General features: G+C 41.8%; 1 protein-coding gene across 11 annotated transcripts in view; it reads right to left on the minus strand.

The window, feature by feature from the left end:
• mef2cb (myocyte enhancer factor 2cb) overlaps window positions 1-20448 on the minus strand; it is a 78676-nt gene that overhangs the window by 19842 nt on the left and 38386 nt on the right. For all 11 annotated transcript variants that reach the window (XM_038703604.1, XM_038703602.1, XM_038703612.1 and 8 more), the window contains 2 exons: window positions 19947-20160; window positions 9766-9969 (listed from right to left, as the gene is read on the minus strand). In XM_038703604.1, coding sequence (XP_038559532.1) covers window positions 9766-9969; window positions 19947-20000 — 258 coding nt within the window. In that variant the 5' untranslated portion in view covers window positions 20001-20160. The remainder of the gene's footprint in view (window positions 1-9765; window positions 9970-19946; window positions 20161-20448) is intronic.

Here is a 20448-nt window from a genome sequence, read left to right on the forward strand (position 1 = left end):
GTATGTGTATAGATTGATTGTGACCATAGGGTGCACCTACAGTATGCACTACAGTCTTATCAGTATCTGGTTTAGGACACAAAACTGAATCACAATGGAATTTAAAAGGATTCCCAAATAATCTTCAAGAAAAAGTGTAAAAGTTAAATAAGTTTTTTGAATTCACACAATATACACAATTCTGACTGGAATAAAGAAGGGTTAACCTAAAAACACAAGTACATTTTCTTTGAGTGGTCTTTACACTAACTTACAAACCCAAGATTTAGATCATGATTGTTTTAGGGGAAAAGAGTGTCAAAAAGAGAAAAACCACTGGGTAACAGAGAGCTTACTTGCGTTTACAAATTGACAAACTCAATTTTGTCAGAGAAGATTGGTAAGAAGCAATGTGGCTCACTGTCAGTAAAGGGTGAGGCAATGGGGAGAAGTGTTGTCCCTTTCCATCACAAATAACAAGATGGACTGGTCATGAAGTGGACCCGCTTTGGATTCCCAAGATCCCCCAGCACCACTGCACAATAAGCACACTCAGGGTGGCCTTGCTGGCGGCAGGGATGGGGTAATAGTATGTTTGAGATGTGCTCTCATTCTCCTTACTTGTATTTCTTTTTCTGTCTGTCTGGCTCATTTTTACTTGCTCTCGTTTTTGTCTCTCCCCCTCACTCTCTCTGTCTCTCTCGCTCACTCTTTCTTTCTCTCTGCTTTTCAGAGTGGAGGGAACATCAGAGGGATCAGGCTGGCTTAGCTTATTGGAAGCAGATGGCAGACCAAAGGCAAGAAGGCCACAGTTTCATGAAGCGTGGTTTGAACATGCCAGGACCATGTCGAGGGGCATGCCCATGGATGATGGCTACATAGTGTGTGTGAGTGTGTGTATGTGTCTGGGTGAGCATGTGGGGGTAGATGGTTGATTTTGTAGGTTACCTATCTAAGGAATGGGACCCTCAACTCACAGTCTGTCCCTGCCTGTTTTTTGCAGTCCTCATCTGTGCATCCCTATGCACTGGTTGAGACAGCGTCAATGACATTTCAATTATTTGGTGGCTTTGAAGCCCCTTACTCCTGGTGCCTTGCTGCACTATAATCAGGAATCAAAGGCTGGTGTCTGGGATCCATCATCCCTGGGCAAAATGATCGTGCGTTCAGTAATAACGCAGGCTAACTATGTAATTACTAGCTGTCTAGGGATTAATAGATTGACTAAACACTAAAAAAGGGAGTGAGAAGTAGAGCAAAAAATAAAGACTGTGTTAAGAGTAAGTGAGAGAGACAGAAAGCGAGACAGTAAGGGTACTGTGCGCAACAAGGTTCCACATTTCTCCAAACTGTGGCATTGCGATGGTGCATGTGCTAAAATCACCATTAATAAGAGCCCACTGTAGACGAGAGCCCACTCACAGACAGATAGTCTTAGCTAGCCAGTACACAGCACAATACCAGATGGTGCAGTGTTTCCCATATGGAATAGACAAACACTAAGCACATGTCAGAATCCAACACTGTTTGCTACAGCAGCATCCCGGCCCTGGGAACAAAGTGGTCATTCAGCCTAGTCACTACACTGTATAATTACCCAGATAGACATTATGAGACACAATGCCAGCTCAGTGTAACTGGATAAAGAGGGCACTTATGTCTGCACCCTCAACCTACCCATCTTTCATCCTGTCTACACTCCAGTTGCATTAGAAGTCTCTATTCAAATGAGAGAAATAAGAATGTGTCTATATGTGTTTCTGTTTCAACATAAAAATCAATTTGCCATAGCTAAATTGTGTGAGGGAAAACACTCTCATACTTGCTTTATACAGTGTAATGCTAAATGAGCAGTTTACAGTATTTCCTGACACTATGTAATTGCACTATGACATTATCAATAAAGCCTTCAATTACATTCTTTAAGTTTTCATCAGATAATAACAGCCTCAGCAAAATTACTCCAGTTCTCTGAGGGTGGCTATGGGTAAAACTTTAAGTCCCCCTCCAGCTATCCTCTATTCCTTCATTGTCCCTCCACCAATCGTCACTTATCGTCTTTTGTCTCTCTGTCTCTTATCGCGTGGTGCCACTGCAGGAAAAGGGAGCCTGAGGGAGGCCTTGAGTAACAATGACCAGCCGGTTGACCTCTATACTGTGACCTTGAGTTTCCACACCCTGCCCAAAGCAGCAATCATGGCAGGGGAGGGGCTGCAGGCCATGGGGGGAGGCTCCAGGCAGGGCAGGGAATGCCATCTATAAAAATAGATCTTCATTATTCTGAATTTTCCACAAATAGTTTCAAAGAACAAGGCATCATTTCATCTTAATGGCTGGTGTGAATTGTTTTGGGCTGTGTAGTGGAAAAGCCTTGCCTTTTGGCAGCGTGGCTTCAGAAGTGGCCTGCCTTTTTCACCGCTCCACACCACAGGGACCACATATTGGCACATTTCAAACAGTCTATTTTTATAACCTCTTTTTGTTGTTGTGGTGTGAGTACCTCAGACTTCCGCTTCAGTATACTGACCTTAAAAAACACCTCTGACAGAGATCCAAGTGCTACTTAGTTTCTTGTCTGAGGTTCTGCTTTCCTAGGCAGCGGGCGTCTGATGTGGAATAAAATGCTCAGCCTTTAGGTCATATACATTATCTCTCATCTTGCTTTTAGCCCCTCTTAAAAAGTGGAAGAGGCATATAGTCTATAAAATAGAAACTCATTAAACTTGCTCTCTTTATGTATGTGGCTGGCGCCGCAGACAGATGTGTTCTAGTGTGCCAGCCTAAAACTTAGAGCAGACAGTGTTGAGTTGTGTGAGGAGGCTAAATTGGTTGTGTGAGGGTTACACCTCGCAGGGTTTGTCACTTGTATCATAGACAGACCTGCTAAAAAATATGTATTTAATACTACTGACATAGATATTATAACTTTCCACAAATGTGCTTTCACTGTAATAAAAACATATTTGAAAACAACCAGATAGAAAGTCTCTGTTTGGTAAAGTGTGTGTGACAAAAGAAAAGTGAATTAAATAATAGACTTCTTTATACAAGGGATCAAATGTTTACAGGCACCGCAGGGTCTCAGACCAATGGTCTTATGCATGTGGTCGCTGAGGGCAACTCTTCACGGTCGATTCTCAGAAAGAGAGAGAGAGACGGAGGCTGAATGAATACCCTGACACTTTGCTTACTCACTCCTCGGTTTCAAAAACAACCCCCACCCACCCTTTTTAAAACACAAGGATGGGAGAGTGAAAGAGAGAGAGGGAACGAGAGAGAGAGATTCCATGCCTATTCTTCTACCCTCTCCCAGCAAGGACCGCCAGCTAGGCAGCTATTTTTAGCTTCACCACACACTATTTTTAGGCCACTACCAGTTTTTGAGGCATTTATTAGAAAAAGTGTACATCAAATAAAAGAGAATGATGGGAGTGGTGGTGCTTTATTTTGGCCATCTAACAAAATTGTTTTTATGTAGTGAGTTCAGTACATATTGCCAATCATATGGAAGTCTGAAGGAAATGTAGTGACTTAAAGTGGACACATTTAGAGGAAAATATGGACACATATTTCTCATGTTTTTGCTGTCTGCTTTTACCGCCCTTTTCTATACATTAGAACAAACTATTTCCTATTTGAAGCTTTAAGTCTAAACTGAAGAGGACAGAGAGGGGTGTATACAGGAAAACGAGGGAAACAAAGGCACGCATCTGTTGGCGGAATTCACAACACTTTGAACACTGGAAAGATGTTTCACATGTAATATGTGGTTGCTTGTTTATTTTTCCCACCAACCAAGCTTGTAACTCTGTGAAAGACTTCTAGAGCCAGTTTTACCGTTGTTGTTAACACTGTAAATAAACAATATGAAGGTGGAGGTGAAAAGTTATTGACAGTGGAACAATTTCTCTCGCCCGCTCTTCAACATGTAATTCATAAAACACCATATTAACTCACATCATTTTTGTGTTGTAGCATGTGCATGGAGTGTCATCAATGTCTTTGTTTCAACAAACTGCTATACTGTTAGCTTGCCAATGTCACAAGGTTAATTTACTTAGTCAGTCAAAGAAGCTTCGGACCTTAATCCTTAGCTCACAAGGAAAAATAAGCCATGTTGCCAATCTCTTCATCACTAGTAAACACTGAGGCACTGTGACAACCCCAGCCCTTACCTCCACCCCATGTTACACCACATGTACCCTTTCCAAAAAACTTAAAACGACTCCACACAAAATTACTGTGGACAACTGTAAGACAGGCGATATGATATGACTCCCTTATTTCTCTTGGATGCTGAGACATGTCAAAGTCGTAGAGGATAAATTAGTGAAGGCATTCAAGCAGGAGTAATTATACAGTATTTGAGAGCCATGAGAAGAAGTCATTCAGTGAGCCGATCAACACAGAAAACTCCTTAAGGCTAATGTTCTCCATGCTGTTTAGAAACCAAATAATCACATAGAATAGCACACATGCTGGAAAATATTTTCGCAAGAGCGAGGCAGAACATGAGCACACTGGCACTTCAGAGAGGGAGATCACATGTCCTGTTGACTTGCAAGAATATTATGAGAAAGCAGAGAAAAATTTGTTTAAATATATAAAGAAGGATATTTTTAGGTAAATGCCAAATTAGTAACAGTAATTAGAATGTGTGGAAAATCATGTTTTATTGCTAAGTGAAACATTGTGCAAGGCATGCAGTGGTATGGATATGCTACATTACTCGTTTTCTTTTTGCTATCTCCCAGACATACCCGCATGATTTACTTTTTCTTTATGTTTCTTCATTTACACCATCCCCACCCCCCTACTTTCCCTCCCTCCCTCTTTCCCTCTTTCCCTCTCTCCAGTGGTACTGTCACTGGGATGAAATCACACCTGTGCTTCTCACACATCTCGGCACACGGGTGAAACATACGCGGGGTGAAACATGGTGAGGGAGCTTTGCTGAATCTCATTAGCCAAGCGGGTAGTCATTAACAGAATGACCTTTGGAAATAATTACCAGCCTTCCTCCCTCCATCCCTCTTTCCCTCCCTCCTTCTCTTCTTGTACTCATCTATCCCTCTGTCCCTCCCCTCCCCCTTCTCATTCAATAGTTCCTTCTAGGTGAGGACAGAGGGAGAGAAAGAGAAAAGAAGGGGGAGAAATTAGTTGAGGATAGGTGGGGAGGCAAGTCCCTGCTGCTGCTGTTTAAGATTACGGGGTGAGCTGAACTTTCAGATTAGGTTAATCTGCTGGAAATGGGATTGGCCAACAGCCTTTCCTCTGGCATGTAGGCAAGCAGGCAGGCAGGTCAGCTCAGCACCAGGAGCCATGTGCTATTCCATGTGATACTTGAGCCAATGGCTTCAGAGTGTGCTGTGCTGGCTGAGGTCATCACAATGCCATCAGCTCTGCAGGGTTCAAGCCAATTGTCACCATGTATGTACACATGCATACACCCATGCTGTGAAGCACACACTTACACAGGCCAAACACACTTTTATGTGTGCGTGCGTGCGTGTGTGTGTGTATAGGCACAATAACTTATACTGTATAGGAACATACAGTACACACAAATATTATAGCACCCTCCTTCCACTCAGGTATATCCAGGCATTGAGGGGATATAAATCCCTATCACAGCTTACTCACTAACCCTTTAGTTGTTTCACAAACCTGCGTTCTGCATTTCAGGGGGGAAAACAAACATATTGTGGAACAGGGATTTGGCACAGCCCAAATGTGTTGTTGGATTTGGGGTTCAATCACAGCAACAACCAGCCAGTGCCGCTTAGGTTTGGGCTTGATCTGCAATAATCGGGAGGGGAAAGAAAGGACTCTTTCATGTGCTTTTGAAATTAACAACCCCCATACTAATATAATAACTAACCAATAACCAGCTCAAAATGATGATGTTGTTCTTAAGCAGGAACAAAGAGACAAAAAAGGAGAGATGGCTCTATTCTCTTGTCATTTCCCAACACCTCCCTACTCTAATGCCATTTACATGTCCAGGAAACCAGCCTGGCAGACATCAAGTATGGGAAATCTATCTGCATGTTTGACTGTTTTATCTGGAGCCAGCCACAGAGTAGACCTGCCAGGACAACACACTTGGAAACCGTTTGGACATTCAGTGATGGAAGATCTGCCTCAGTGTTTGCTTTCATCAAGCTACAGGAGTCTAGATGAGCTAAAATGTCTCCTTGAACAATTAGTAAGTCGATCTTACCACATGAGTAGCTGATAACACAGTGTAGTCTATGTTTTACAGACTCTTAGGGGGGGTCTCTGCCGGTTTAGATACCCCTGTGTGCTACCTAGGAATACGTGGGGTTTGGGATTAAATTGAAGCATTCAAAATATTAGAAAAACATGTCCTCAGTTTATTGTTATGGATTTCTGGGTGTCATGCATTGTGAATGTCACAATAATAGCTTGTAGCCATTTTGGTTAGCAGTGCTCCTTTTGTTTTACAACTTGTGCTCAGAGGAGGTTTAGCGTTGGTTTCTTGGTCTTTTGCTTTCACAGATATTTGTGGAAGTGTCTTTCCCAGCTGAGACTGTATAAAAGTGAGTCATCTAGACCTTCTCTACCACTCCTCTCTCTCTTTCTCTCTCTCTCTCTTTCTCTCTCTCTCTCTGTCTTTATTCATCCTTCTCTTTCTATCCCCCAAATTCTCTATTACATACATACATCCACTGACTCATGTAGATTTAACATAAAGCAAAAAAAAATCTTAGAGATTATGTATGTTCAATAAAAAACTGGATAAAAAAGAAAAACAGAGTAGAGTGAGGGAGAAAAAGAAAAAAGCCCTCCAGCCTCTTGTAAACATGCTGTAGCTAGAGAGGCTGTGCAACGCTCTCAGTGCCACTCTCTCAACAACGCTAATTATCTACCAAAGACATGCTAATTACATAGAGCTTTATTGCTAATGTAGCAGGCCTCTATGCCAGCCGCCCACACTCTGAGCTCTGCTCCCCTACCTCTGCCTCTCCTCCCACTACACCTTCAGGCACAGCAGCAACAGAGGGAGAGAGATGCGTGCATTTTGTATACTTCTAAAGACAAGAGCTTCCTACAAATTTTAAATTAAATATGTCACATATCAGATGTCATATTTAAGGTCTTATTATTCCTCGGTGGGTGAACCTAGATTTTGTCTACACCCCTAAATCTATCCGTTCATCTTGTTCTTGACCTCCTCCTCATCATCTCAACAGGAAGTCCGCTTCACTCCTGCCACCCCCGAAACTCAACCCACCCACGTTCCTGCACCTGTGACGTAGCCTAGCAGCGGCACACAAGTCTCGGCGGGAGAGATCCAACCCCCCATTCCCCTCGTTCCCCCTCCCCCTCCACACACCCTCCTCCCACCCATTCTAAACGTGCGAGTGTCAGCCCTGTGGCCAATCCCGTTAGCACGCTGCAGCTAAGGATGAAGGCCTCTTCAGATCGATTTCTCCCGCTGTGAGTTGCTCTAAGTCCTCCAGGGATCACAGTGTAGGTAGTGCTCCACAGCACTCTTCCCCCACTAGGCTCTTTAGCGTCTTCCCCTGACACGGCTGTTTACACGTTAGCCATCCTCTGCTCTCTAATGGAGACACAGTTAAAAAGAGAGCTTCAAAGAAGGGAGCTCTCGTCACAGGCACTTGCTGAAACATGTGACAACTCTCTTCATGTGTTGAGCTGGGCCGGGATAATACATTATAGAGTATGCAGTGGCTGAAGGGCTTAGTGCATACAGGATATCAGTGCTATAGGAACACTAGGAATATGAGTGGATGCTAAATGGGTTAATGTAAATGATATAATGCATAGAGGATTATTTTTAAACCTTCTGATATACTTTGATATGATTAATTTGCACAAAATATGGCAGTTCATATGGATTTCAAAACTAAAGACTCAAACTAAGCTTTAGGGACACAGCATACATTTTAACACCTTTAATGATTATTAAATGTGTTACAGTTGCACAACATATTATAACTATGACAAAACTGATTTCATTTAAAAAAAAAAATAATTTAAACTTACAAAGTTACAGCCCCAGACACACCACTTATTTAAAGGTTCAATAATATGAATTATAGGCAGGGAAGAGCACATACTGCATTGTAAAAAAAAGAAAAAGAAAAAAGAAGCTGTTATGCTGTGTCTGGTGGATTTATTTGTGCTTCTATACTGTCCACGGTAATGCACCCAGTCCATTCTCTTCGTTTTCATCATTAAGGTTAGCTATATGTTGAGTGCTGTATCACTTGATGTATGGACTATATTAACACAGTACATATCTGACTGCACCAAACGGAAATGGTGATGGAACAAAAGCAATAATGACAACAGCATATAAATGTGTAAATTCAAACGTTTTGTAATCAGGTGCAGTGTACCAATAGCAGGAGTGTTCCCGGTGGGCCTGTCCACCCATGGGTGGGCAACAAGTGAAGGGACACTTGAAAATATATTAACATAGGTAAGTTTGTGCTAAAGGTAGCCTATACATTTGTTACATTTCACTGACAATTGCAAGCTTAAGTGTAACAAATGAACATCATGCTGCCATCAGGTTCTTGTTGAATTACAAACTGAGCATGCACAAACAATAAAAACAATTATGGAAACAGTTGAGGTTTTCTATGACCTCTAAACTGACAAATAATTTACATGTTGTGTCTACCATACCATCTATATTGAAAACACTTCTACAAATAATATTAATTCTACATATTTCTTAAACTAGGCTGTGTATTCTCTATCATGAAACACAAACAACATGTATGTATGACAACTAGAATTGTCTAGTTAATGTAATGTTGCTTGAATGAAAAATGGCACAAACAACATGTATGTATGACAACTAGAATTGTCTAGTTAATGTAATGTTGCTTGAATGAAAAATGGCTGGAATCTTGATTAGCATATTTATCACAATATCTTCTTTATAATGCTTTAAAGAATCCATATAACAAGCAGAAAAATAATATTTAATATACTGCATGTGACATTTTAATGAAAGATATTATTTATTCAACATTACTTTGTGGGACAGGTGCAGATTAATCAGCAAGCATGCTGTGAGTGGAAATGTGTGTGAGGAAGAGAAAGCGATAAACTCTGCATGAATGCATGCACGTCTGTGTGTGTGGCCCACCAGGTTTGTCAGAGCTACTGTGTGAATGTTGCTTAACAGGTTCACATTGAGAGCTTAAGGATCCTGGAGGGTGCCAGCATCATTTCCCGGTTTGTCTACCTGCCTACTGGCTGGCCTGACAGCGCTGTTAAACATTGCATTGAGCCACACTAACAACATGTGTCCATAGCAAGTCAGATAAACATCCTCGTCTAAGAGGCACATCAATGGTGACAAGACACCAAGGGCAGGGGCTGGTGATTACACACCACAGGGGACAGTCTGGATGGTCTGGATCAATGATAGGCTACCACTTCTATGTCTACACAGAACACAAGGAAGCAATTTAAATAAACAAATTTTCTTGAAATGAATGTTATGCTTGAGTTTTAAAATACCTTTCTTAAAAGTGATTGATTTTGGGACTGAACCCTTGGGGAAGAAACTATAGGAGCAATTATTTCTTACTCTATGTTAGATGTGAAGACCAAAAGAGAGAAGTAAGGGTTGCTGAATGAGTCACAAATGCTGTAACCATCTGTCTGCTTGTACGTTTCTGTGTGTTTGCATGAGCGTGCATGTGTGTGTGCACGCGTGTGCTCCCGCGCATCTGTGCGTGCATGCATGTGTGCCGTCTGTGTTTTCTTGTAACTTACCTCCACAATATCGGAGTTGGTCCTGCTCTCATGGGGCTCATTGTACTCGGTGTATTTAAGCAGGACCTTGTCCATGTCTGTGCTGGCATACTGGAATAGCTTGTTGGTGCTATTGAAGATGATCAGGGCAATCTCACAGTCACACAGCACACTCAGCTCATACGCCTTCTTCATCAGGCCAAACTTTCGCTTTGTAAATGTCACCTAGATAAAAGAAGGAGATAAAAACATTTGAGAATAATGACTAGCTGAGGTGAGAACAATGTATACATAATTCTTATTCACAGTGAGAGACTGAAGCTTTATGTGCACACATATAGAGTCACTTGAACTGAAACTGGCAGCCCTACAATCAAATCAACATTTATTTTCTGATTTGTAGTAATCATTTAATTATGGCAAAAAAATCCCCCACCCTCTACATCTTCATTCTGTAATGAGGAAATAAAATCTGACATAATAACTTTTCCTCTTTAAAATAAGTAGTTCTCAGGGATTAAAGGAAAGTGAAGTATGCTGAACAACCCTGACTGTAACAGTCCATCCACTATACCAGGAAAAAAGAAAAAAAAAAAGAAGCCGGGCTTACATTTAAGGAACTGAAAATACTCTGTCTCAGACAGATAACGGTAAAGAAGATCAGTTATTACTTGTACATCAAAGCACACAGAGCTTTATCACCGAACAGATGTCACATTAAATCGTCCCTTTCATATAGCCTAAATATGCTCGCTCTCTCACTCCTGCTTTTACACAAAATAAATACACATACCTATAACTATTAATCAAAAAAATAGCTGAGGCATACTATTTTCTCACTGCGACATTAACACACATTGTTCAGTTGTTGTGTTGCCCAATTAACCGCCTCTCATAGTGAATAACAAGCCATTGATATAAATAACGGATGGGTTCCCTGACTGCGCTTGTAGCTGTTTGCGAGTGCTCAAATAGTGACAGTGCACTCAAATTAAACCACAGAAATTGTCTCCTCTAATGGGGCCTTCTCTCTCGCAGCTCGCAAGTGAATGTGTGTATGTGTGTTTGTGTGCATGTGTGTGTGTGTGTGTGTGTGAGGCCCAAGTCTGGTACCTTTAATAATACACGCATACAAGTGCCCACATTGTCAAAATAGAACAGCCTCTATTCCTCTATTGTTTGGATCAAAACTAGAGCAGTGAAAGTGAGTTAATTCCAGTGAGCTGCACCTGGTTTCTTTTCCAAGCCATGTGTGTAAGCTCTTTGGTTGTATGGGAAAAAAGAGAAAATGTGCCACTGCCAGCTTCCCTCTCTGTGCAACACCGCTTTTTTTCTGTATTGAACTTTCTTTATTCTTCTGTGACTGTGTGTATTATTTACATTGGAGATCTGTATTGACAAATCTTCTTACAGAGAGGAAATACTGCCAGAACTGTGCCCATCTGGTAGCTAATGATCTTAGTTTGTTGATTAATTGCATGTTTGTCTATTCTCTTCTGACACTTAAATGCGCCAAAAATTACAGAATAAAAAACTCCAAACAAACATGTTCTGAATACAATAGTAAAGACTGTGGGCTATAAAGCTCTTACAAAGAAGGCCTTTAAAAATAGATCTATGTGTGTGGTAGATAAGGGCAATGCATGAATAGATTTACGGATTAAATCTATCATGCATTGCCCTTCACATTTTCTCTTTACAACTCTGAGGTCTGAAAGAGGAGATAGGGTTGAATGGATATTGATAGATAGTTTTGGATTTCCTGAAATGATATCTCCCAGGATGCACCAGGGAAACTGAATATCAAACTATCCCTCACCTCCACCCTATCTTTCTCTCTGTCTCCCTCTCTACAGAGAGTGGGTAAAACCTTGTATGAACTGACGTATCCTGGACCAGCTTCCCCACCTAAAAGTTTTCCAGTGACGTCATCGTGTCACAGTGAGCTGGCTGTCAGACTACAGAGGCTGAAACCAGAGACACAGCATTCTAACTCCTTACAAACCGGTGTGTGCAATGTCAGGTTCTGTACCTTGGCACAAACACTCATCTGATTCACCAATGGCATAAGGAGAAAAAGCTCCCCTGGGCTCTAAATATCATGCTGACATTTACACAGTCACACTGAAATGGGAAAAAAACATTCATTCTTAACACTGTATGATCAAAAGTTATCTTGTGACAATAAGATTAATTGTCATTTCCAACCCACTCTGAGCTGTGCCGACCAAAACTGAAAGGTACCCTGAAGAGGTCTGCCAGCTTGGTACAAATCGTACATGAGCGAGTAAATAAGACAATAGGACTGTAGGACATAAGGTCAAAGCGGACTATTCAGAAACAGGACATGTAGAGTGTTGTCTTCCCCTGGTGTTTCGATGCAAGGGTCACCGAGAGCAAATGCAGGACACAGCTAGCTGCCGGCCCAGCTCCGTTATCACCCACTCACTCAGTCACACACTCTGCTGGGGCCATTAATGTTTCAAAAGGTGGCACGTGGCACACACAGTGGGCTGGGAGTCCCAGAGGTCCATATCTGCTAGCCTCAAAGGGGAGGTCCACATGCTGGCTCAGAACGGTCACATATTTGTGGACCACTCACACGCATCAGCACAACCACACACACACATTCATACACAGAAGTGTAAGGTATAACAAGCAACTTGGAAGACACTCATTCGATGTTCTCATTTCAAAATGTAAAGATGAAAAAAACAGAATCCAATCAAAGTCTTGAGCCTCACACTTTAAATGAGGAACTGTGCATGCATTTCCCACATATTATAATTCACACATAGACTGACTTTAACAACACCACAGGAAGAGAATGAGTGTGATTATGAAGAGCCTTAACTGACCAAACAATAACACCTACATAAATATCACACTGCACCCACATCTCAGTTTGACACGTACAAGCTACTACATCCAAATCACATATATTACTAATTTTACTATGCACATACATCCATAAAACACAGGCATATATACAGTGAATGCACGCTCCAACAAGTACACACACATATTTTGAAAGACAGTTGGCTTGCACATAAATGCTATCTTGATGATGAATTCTGGTGCACACATCATGTGGCATGTGCTCATTTGTACTGCATCTCAGCTTTGCATTTTTATATTCAGTATTTAAGTTCACTGCTTGAGGTTACTCTGTCGTGACTTCATGGCCTCACATGATGCCGTCATGTGACCCTTTTAGCGCACCAACATTCAGGCCGGTGATGTCACCAGTGGCCTTTCCTGTGCAAGCTCAAAACAGCTCTCTCAGCCCACACAGCCGTGGTAAACTAGTGCGCAGGACCTGTATTCAAGGAGCGCCTGCTCTGCACCCTGAGTGGTTATTTTAACCAGATGCTCTGAATGGCAGACACGATCTACAATCAGTTAAAGATGCCCTTGATGCCTTTATGAGAAGAAAGTTGTCCATTAGTAAAAAGGTTATAGTCTATGTTCATAAAATATCATGATAATGAACTAATTTTGTAAGCAGCACAGTAAATGAAAGATCTTTCAGTTTTAGTATGTGCCATTATTTCTAAAAGTTTGTGAGGGAACTAACAATTACTGTGCAGAAATCACAAATTTTATTTCTAATTTATACAGTGAATTACCTGAAACTCTGATGCTGGTGTGTAGCATTTGGATCAAGTTGGACAATATCTATCTATTTTTTTCACTGAATGAGGCCTCTGTGCTTGTTGTTAAACAAAAAAATATAATAAAAAAATAGTAAACCACCCGTATGTCAGTGTGGGTGGAATCTTTGTTTCCTTGGTCAGTGGGTGCTGTTAGACACATCATTATGTTAATAACAGAGAGCATGACATTACAGCAACTGTGTGTACTGGTAAAGGGGGGCGGCGTAAGTGTGTGAGCGTGAAAGCAACTGTGTTTTTTTTTTTTTTACATTTGGTAACCAGGGTGTGAAACATATCTTCACACACACAACAAGGAATATTTTGTGGACCATTTTTGGCGATTGTTGAGGTAAAGGCTAAATTATGGCCTAATGGGATACTTTACTTTCAAACTGTCATCTTAAACATCTAGGACAGTCTCTGTGTGTTCTTATGAAGTGGTTAGAGGCAACGATTCTCAACTTATCACAGATACTTCCCCATAAAAATATGTAACACATGTTAATCAGGACAAGTCTCAAATGTCAACCAACACTATGCATTCTGGCTCTGCATCTACAACTAAAAATCATTAAGAATTTTGGCCTGAATATCTCAAAGTTTCCTTGAATGTTTGTGCATGTAAACTTCCTGACTATGAACACTAAGCAAATCTGACAACAACAGCTTAACCCTCTAGAGATTACTCAATTATGAAAAAGCTCATGGCAACAATAAGAGATAGCACACGATTGTCCTTCAAATCCTTCTACTTATTATATATACACAAATACCTACTTATACACGTACAAGCATTTATTAGTATTACTCTCAAGTACTTTTATACATAATGGGCACTCACTCACAGGCATATGTATCATGAAAATGTATACTCATTGTGACACACAAGCCTTATTTGTTCACCCCTATCCTCCTCCGCAACCCCATCCCAAGAGAGATTCAGAAACATACACAAATGCATTCAGACACACACCCCTGTAAAAACCTAAACATGTTACCATCACATCCCCTTTCCGAGCACATGCTTCTCTTTAGTTAATTTTAATTTACACATTTTAAAACAATTTTGCCCTTTCTTTTTTTGATTCTACAATATATGTGTGTGCATTTATAAGTAGTTACGTGTATGTTATCACTAGAAAATGACCAGTAACAACACACATAACAACAATATTAATAAAATAATCAGTTCTTCTCTACACAATTGACATGTCAAATTTCCTCTGGCATAAAAGGAGAAAAATGCCCAGGATAAACAGAGGGACAAAAAAGAAAGGAGGGATAGTGGTTGATTCTGCTGCTTGGGTGAGAGGGAGGGGGAGGGAGGGGGCGGACGCACAGGAAGCACATTTGTATGCATTTCCTCTCATAACAGGAAGAGGCCAGTGGCTTCCCCTTCACAATGGCTTCGCTTCTGCTTCCCACCTCCTGCCTGCTTCCCTGGGGGAGGAGGAGGTGGAGGAAGAGGAGGAGTGGAGAGACAGGCACCAAAAACTGCTGGTTAGCAAACCAAACATGGCCATGTGGGGACACATATACACACAAGCGTGCACACACGTAGATGTCAGTCAGCTATGAAGCAGCACGATTGGTCTTGAGACAAACACTTATCCCATTGTCAGGGGCCAAGCAGGAAGACACGTGCTTATGAAAAAGGAATAAGAGGAGCCCAAGACCTGGGCCTGAACTCTGCTTCACAGCCAAAGAAGCTGTTAAGAGGGACATTATGACAAAAGAGCCTTTGTCCCACCTCTAATATATGCTATGCTCTTCTCTCTCAAAATCCCACTTACCATCCGTTTTCAGTGCACCTTTATTATACAGCAGGAACAGGAGGCAGCAAACATTTTTTATTTCAGTGTCTGAATTGAAAGTGTCCACTTTGAGTAGTTAAAAGCTAACCTGTGGAACTGATTGAGTGGTGTCTTAATTATGCCAATTTTAGTTATAGGGGTCTTAAAGTACATGCCAGTTTAGATTCTCCTTCTTACCAGAACTTGTAATTACATTTCAGAACAGCACTGTAATGGCTGGCTAGGCAACTTCTCTGTATGCTCCTGTTTATGCTGAAAACCCGCAACTGGAAAAAGTGGATGTTACATCGCAAGGCTCAAGTTAGTGGCCGGAATGACAAAAATAACCTTCTTGTCATTCATTTGAGGTGGATAAACTTTTGTCGTGGCACTGAGGCTGGGATTGTAAACTTAAGGCACATCGTTTTCACTTTTCATCAGCTTCCACAAAAAAAACAAAAAAACAGGAGCAGATTGGTTTAAACGAATTATCACACGGATATGTCCCCATGCATCTAATTGTTTTAGTGGTTTCTGCTGCAAGAAGACCCTATTAACCCCACTTTTCACTAAATGAAGTCTTCTTATTACGAGCACAGCTCAGAATTTGCTTCTAGAAATAAAGAGGGAAGAGAAATATGGAGAGTAAACATAAATGAGCTCATGAGCCACTCCCTCAAAATATTTTTTTTAAAAGCCAATCTAAAATAGCAATAAATTGCCAGTCTACAGATTATATGTCAACAAACAAATATTTATAATCTGATTTTTACAAATCATTTTGTATTAGACATTAGTCATAAAATGTCACTACTTTTTTAAAATTCAAAATACACCCTGATACCTAAAAAGACTTTGAAAGCCCAACATAATGAGCAGTATAGCGGACAAAGGAAATAAAAGAGAGGAAGCTAGACAAACCATTAAGACTTTCTAGTGAGTGAAAATTAGAGTGAGGTGAGAGAGCAAAATGAACCACGTGAAGAACATGTGAACGAGAAACGAAACAAGAAATAAGTTGAGAAGGATAAAGGAGAATAAAAATACAGCAGAAGGAAGGTGAGAGCTTAGTGAGCCCTTTTCAGGTAAGGTCTCGCAGCACTGAACATATGACAAAGAGGCGTGCCACTTGCTGTGGTAAAAGAAGGAGATGGTAGAAGGTGGGAAACAGGGAATTAGAGGAGGGGTGCAGGGGTGAGTAGCTACCCAGTGGGCCTCATTATTTTCCTGCTGTTAATTTCACTCGCACATTTTCTCACCCGAGTGCTGTTGATTGGAGAGAAGAATGCTTTGTCGTAGAAACAAAAAGACTCCTTTCTTTCAGCTGCAGTGCTGTAGTTAACATGGTGAGGGGAGAGAAGCAGCACATGTAGGCAAACATAAAAATATGTTGTTTTTTTTATCTTCTTCCAGCCAAGTACGTGTTAGTGCGACTGCTGTTTGTGGGAGTTGGGCGATCCTGTTGGTTTACTTCATGTCACTGATGACCTGATTCATGTTTAACCTTTGGCCCTGGGTCCCTTCCCCCTTGGAATCCACAACACACACACACACATACACATAGATTTACACAAACAAGTCATCCTAAATTAAGCCCAGTGAGTCTACTGGCTGGAGAGGTAACACTAATTAGAGCCAATTGCAGTAAATTAGTCGATCCCCAAGACCGACTCCGGAGAGATAGATGTGCTTTAGATGTGTACATGTGTTTACAACCATGCATTTATCTATGCTGCATAAACAAGACACTAAATACACCATTTAATTTGTGTGTCTGAGTGTATAATCTGCTATGTCTCAAATCTATGCCAGTGTGTGTATGCGCACACACACACACACACACACACCTGTGCAAGCATCTCATACTGTAGGTGTGTATGCCTATCTGTGTGTGTGTGTGTGTGCTAGTTGGGGCAAGAGAGACTGCTCTATGTCTGCAGCCCATGAGTTTATGGCACAGGGGGCTCTTTCATGTGCCCGAGGCTGGGAGAGGGTCTGAGTGGTCAGGGGGCTTGGAGCCAGGGCTCACACACTGCTGCCCAGTGTCCAGAGCTCTGGGCAGCCAGTCAACGCCAGGGAGGCCTGGCCCTTCTGCCCCTGCTCTGGGGAAGTGTTTTGGGGCCTGGGGGTGGCAGCCCAAAGTGGCCGCCCAAAGAGAACCAGGCCCTCTGCCCACTATCATACTGCCGCTGCAGGGAGGGCAGGGGTTGGGAGGCAGTGCAGCCCTGTAGGTGGAAAGGTAGCGTTGACAGCCACACAGAGTGGTGCCACTCCAAAGACCAAAGAGGACTGCAGTATGACGTGTGTATGTAGACATCAGCGGGAATGCTACATCCATCCATCCATCCATTGTTAACCGCTTATCCTGCATACAGGGTCGTGGGGGGCTGGAGCCAATCTCAGCTGACATCGGGCGAAAGGCGGGGTACACCCTGGACAGGTTACCAGTCCATCGCAGCGGGGAATGCTACAATAACTTAAAATTGCTCATTTGTACAGAGACAGGAATTGTACCATATCTGTTGGATATTCATAGTTTAACTAAATAACTGTCACTATCATTATATACTTCTGTGTACAAAATGCATATAGAAGACCGCAGAAGAGCTTTAAGAAGAAGGCAATACACTTTTTATAAGCAAACAGTAAAAGTATGTGAAATATGTAAGGTTTAAAGCAACTCTATACAAATTCCTCTGGTGTTTATTTGGCTTGGGCTCTGGGACATTTCCTCAAAAAGGAAGTGAAAATATGCAAAGCCAAAGCTTCCGTTTTTTCTGTTTTTTCTTTTAAGAAGAAAATTTAAGTTTCTGTGTCTGTCTCTGTCTTGTGATGTCCGCCTCTACAAAATGTGGTGATGTCATATATTTAGGCCGTAGGTTGAATGACACTGAATGCAATATGCTCTGCATGCATGTGGTGTTTTCCACATGACTTGATGACATAATTTCAGTAGGAATTGCTTTTCGACTGAAACGAGCAACTAAATAAGTAATCTATTTAGAGATCAAAACAACAAAATCCAGTGATATATTGATTTTCCTTTCCCTGAAGCCTTTCTCTCTCCTGCCTCTCCTTTCCTCGCTTCTCTTCTCTCTGTAAGTAAAGCCCGGATATCTCAGGCATCGATTTCCCTCAGGTGTCCTTCCTGTCTCCCTCTTTCCCTCCTTATCCGCAGGAGCCGGAGTGCCTGGTGCAACTGGCAGGCCCAGTCTAAGGTGGGATGAGAGAGAAGGACTGAGATAGGGTAAGGAACTGTGGGTGCTGCTGCAACACGATAGCTTTAGACCTCATCTAAAACTCTGTGACCTCCTCCTTGCTCTTCCTCTGTCTCTGTCTGTCTCTCTTTCAATAACAAATACATAAATCACAGTACACTGTACATAAATGCATACTGTTACTGTCTTTTAAATCTTTCTTCCCATGTATCTTTCTCACTCTCTCTTTTGTGCTGCAGCTTTGACTCTAAAGGCACCTTGTTTTTTAAATGAGCATGCTGTGTATCACAGAGAGTAAAATTATGATTACTGGATTTTTTTTTATCACAGGTACACTCATATTCTCACTCCCTTCTCACTATCATCTTGTTAAGCTGAGTCATGAGAGGGGTCACAATCTGATTCAATGACTTCTCCAGCATCATGAGCTTGAGCCTCTTTATGTCGCTTTACTCTGGACGAAAATGACTGTTTGATAAAGCGATAAAGATGTTGCCAAAGGAATGAAGCGGTCTTGTGTTCAGACGACGTGTGTGTGCCTGCGTGCATGTTTGACCTGTAATCCAGGGGCCACGTTAGAAGCGTATGGATCCAATTGGGCTGCCAGGAAGCTGACAAAGTGTCAGTGGTCAGTCGTGCCACAGGAAGTGATCAATTGTGGGCCTCGAGGACAGTGAGAGAGCTCTGTCTCTATCTATTTCCTGCCACAGACAGCAGTGTCTGCTTGAATCACGCCGTCCACCATTTATTATGTCTGCCTGAAGTATTGCCAGCTGTTGCTAAAAAGTGTGCAAGAATTCCATTGTTGTTAGGTTTGTTATTTGATTTAATTTTTTCAAGCTATGTACAGTATCACTTGTTAAAAATGTATCTCTTGTGCTATGCAGGGGAACGCTACAACACTCCCACTGTCACTAATTTATTATTTTATATTTATTATTGTCAAAAAATAATAATGATAATAAATAAAATACTGATTCAGTGTTTGTCTCCCAGGCTGCCCTTCATCTCCACCCTGTTGGCCCAGTCCAGTGTGTCACTTAAGACCCATCTCTGTTTGGTTGTTTTATGTTTTCTCCCACCCTGCCTCTCCAGTGCTACCACCCTCTGTCCGGTAATATTCCACTGCTAGCGAGCTAAACTGAGTGGCATGGTGTGAGAGGTTGGGTGTGTGAAGGGTGCTACAGTTGTGTGTAGGCCGCAGCCCTCAGAGTGTGTAGTGATATGCAGAATGGTTTTTGAGAATTACAAATGTTCTCATGCAAATCCCTTTTAGGAAAAATCCTCCTGGTGCCCACACACTGGTTTGTTACAAAAAACAAACCTGCCATTATAAGCCAATGGAGCTCTCCCACCCAAAGCAATATCCCCGCAAACACTTCTCTGGTGCCCAGTTCTCATATTGCCTAGACTCCCAGAAGACCTTCATTGTTGAGGACTATGTGGGGTGTAGGGTGTTTCTCCTTCCTCCCTCCTCCACCCCTCCTCTTCCCCACCCTCATACTCATCCATCCTCCCATCCCCCTGGGACTTACCTGTCTGTTGCGTTCATCCATAATCCGCGTGATCTGAATCTTTTTCCTCCCCATCGTCCCCGTCTCTTTCTTTCTCTCCTCTTTCTAAAGAACTTTATGCTTTCTTCACTCTCCTCTTTCTTCTTCTTTCTCTTCACTCTTCTGCTCTTTCTTAATCTGTCTTTTTTCTGCTTTCTATTTGTTCCAATCAAGTCAAAGATTCCAGCATCCGTACCTGCAAGAAAGAAATGGAGAGGGGGAGGAGAGGATGAGCATTAAATGAAATGAAATATGGCAAAATACTGAGAGAAAAAAAAAAATAAAAGTGGCATCACGGCAGCCACAAGGGAGGGTGAAGAAAGACAAAGAATCTGTCAACAATGTTGTGAGAACCGCTGTGTTTTTCACTGTCGATATCATGCAAATCAGTTTGTGCATTTTTTTCCCAAGCACAGACTATGAGAGGAGACAGCGCTGTCAGGATCTCGCTTCGTTCACAGAGAGTTTGACAGTGTTTTGGAAG

The sequence above is a fragment of the Micropterus salmoides genome, unplaced genomic scaffold, assembly GCF_014851395.1.
Source record: "Micropterus salmoides isolate LMB-PRFRI ecotype aquatic unplaced genomic scaffold, ASM1485139v1 Ms_hic_scaffold_7, whole genome shotgun sequence".
NCBI classification, from domain to species: Eukaryota; Metazoa; Chordata; class Actinopteri; order Centrarchiformes; family Centrarchidae; genus Micropterus; species Micropterus salmoides.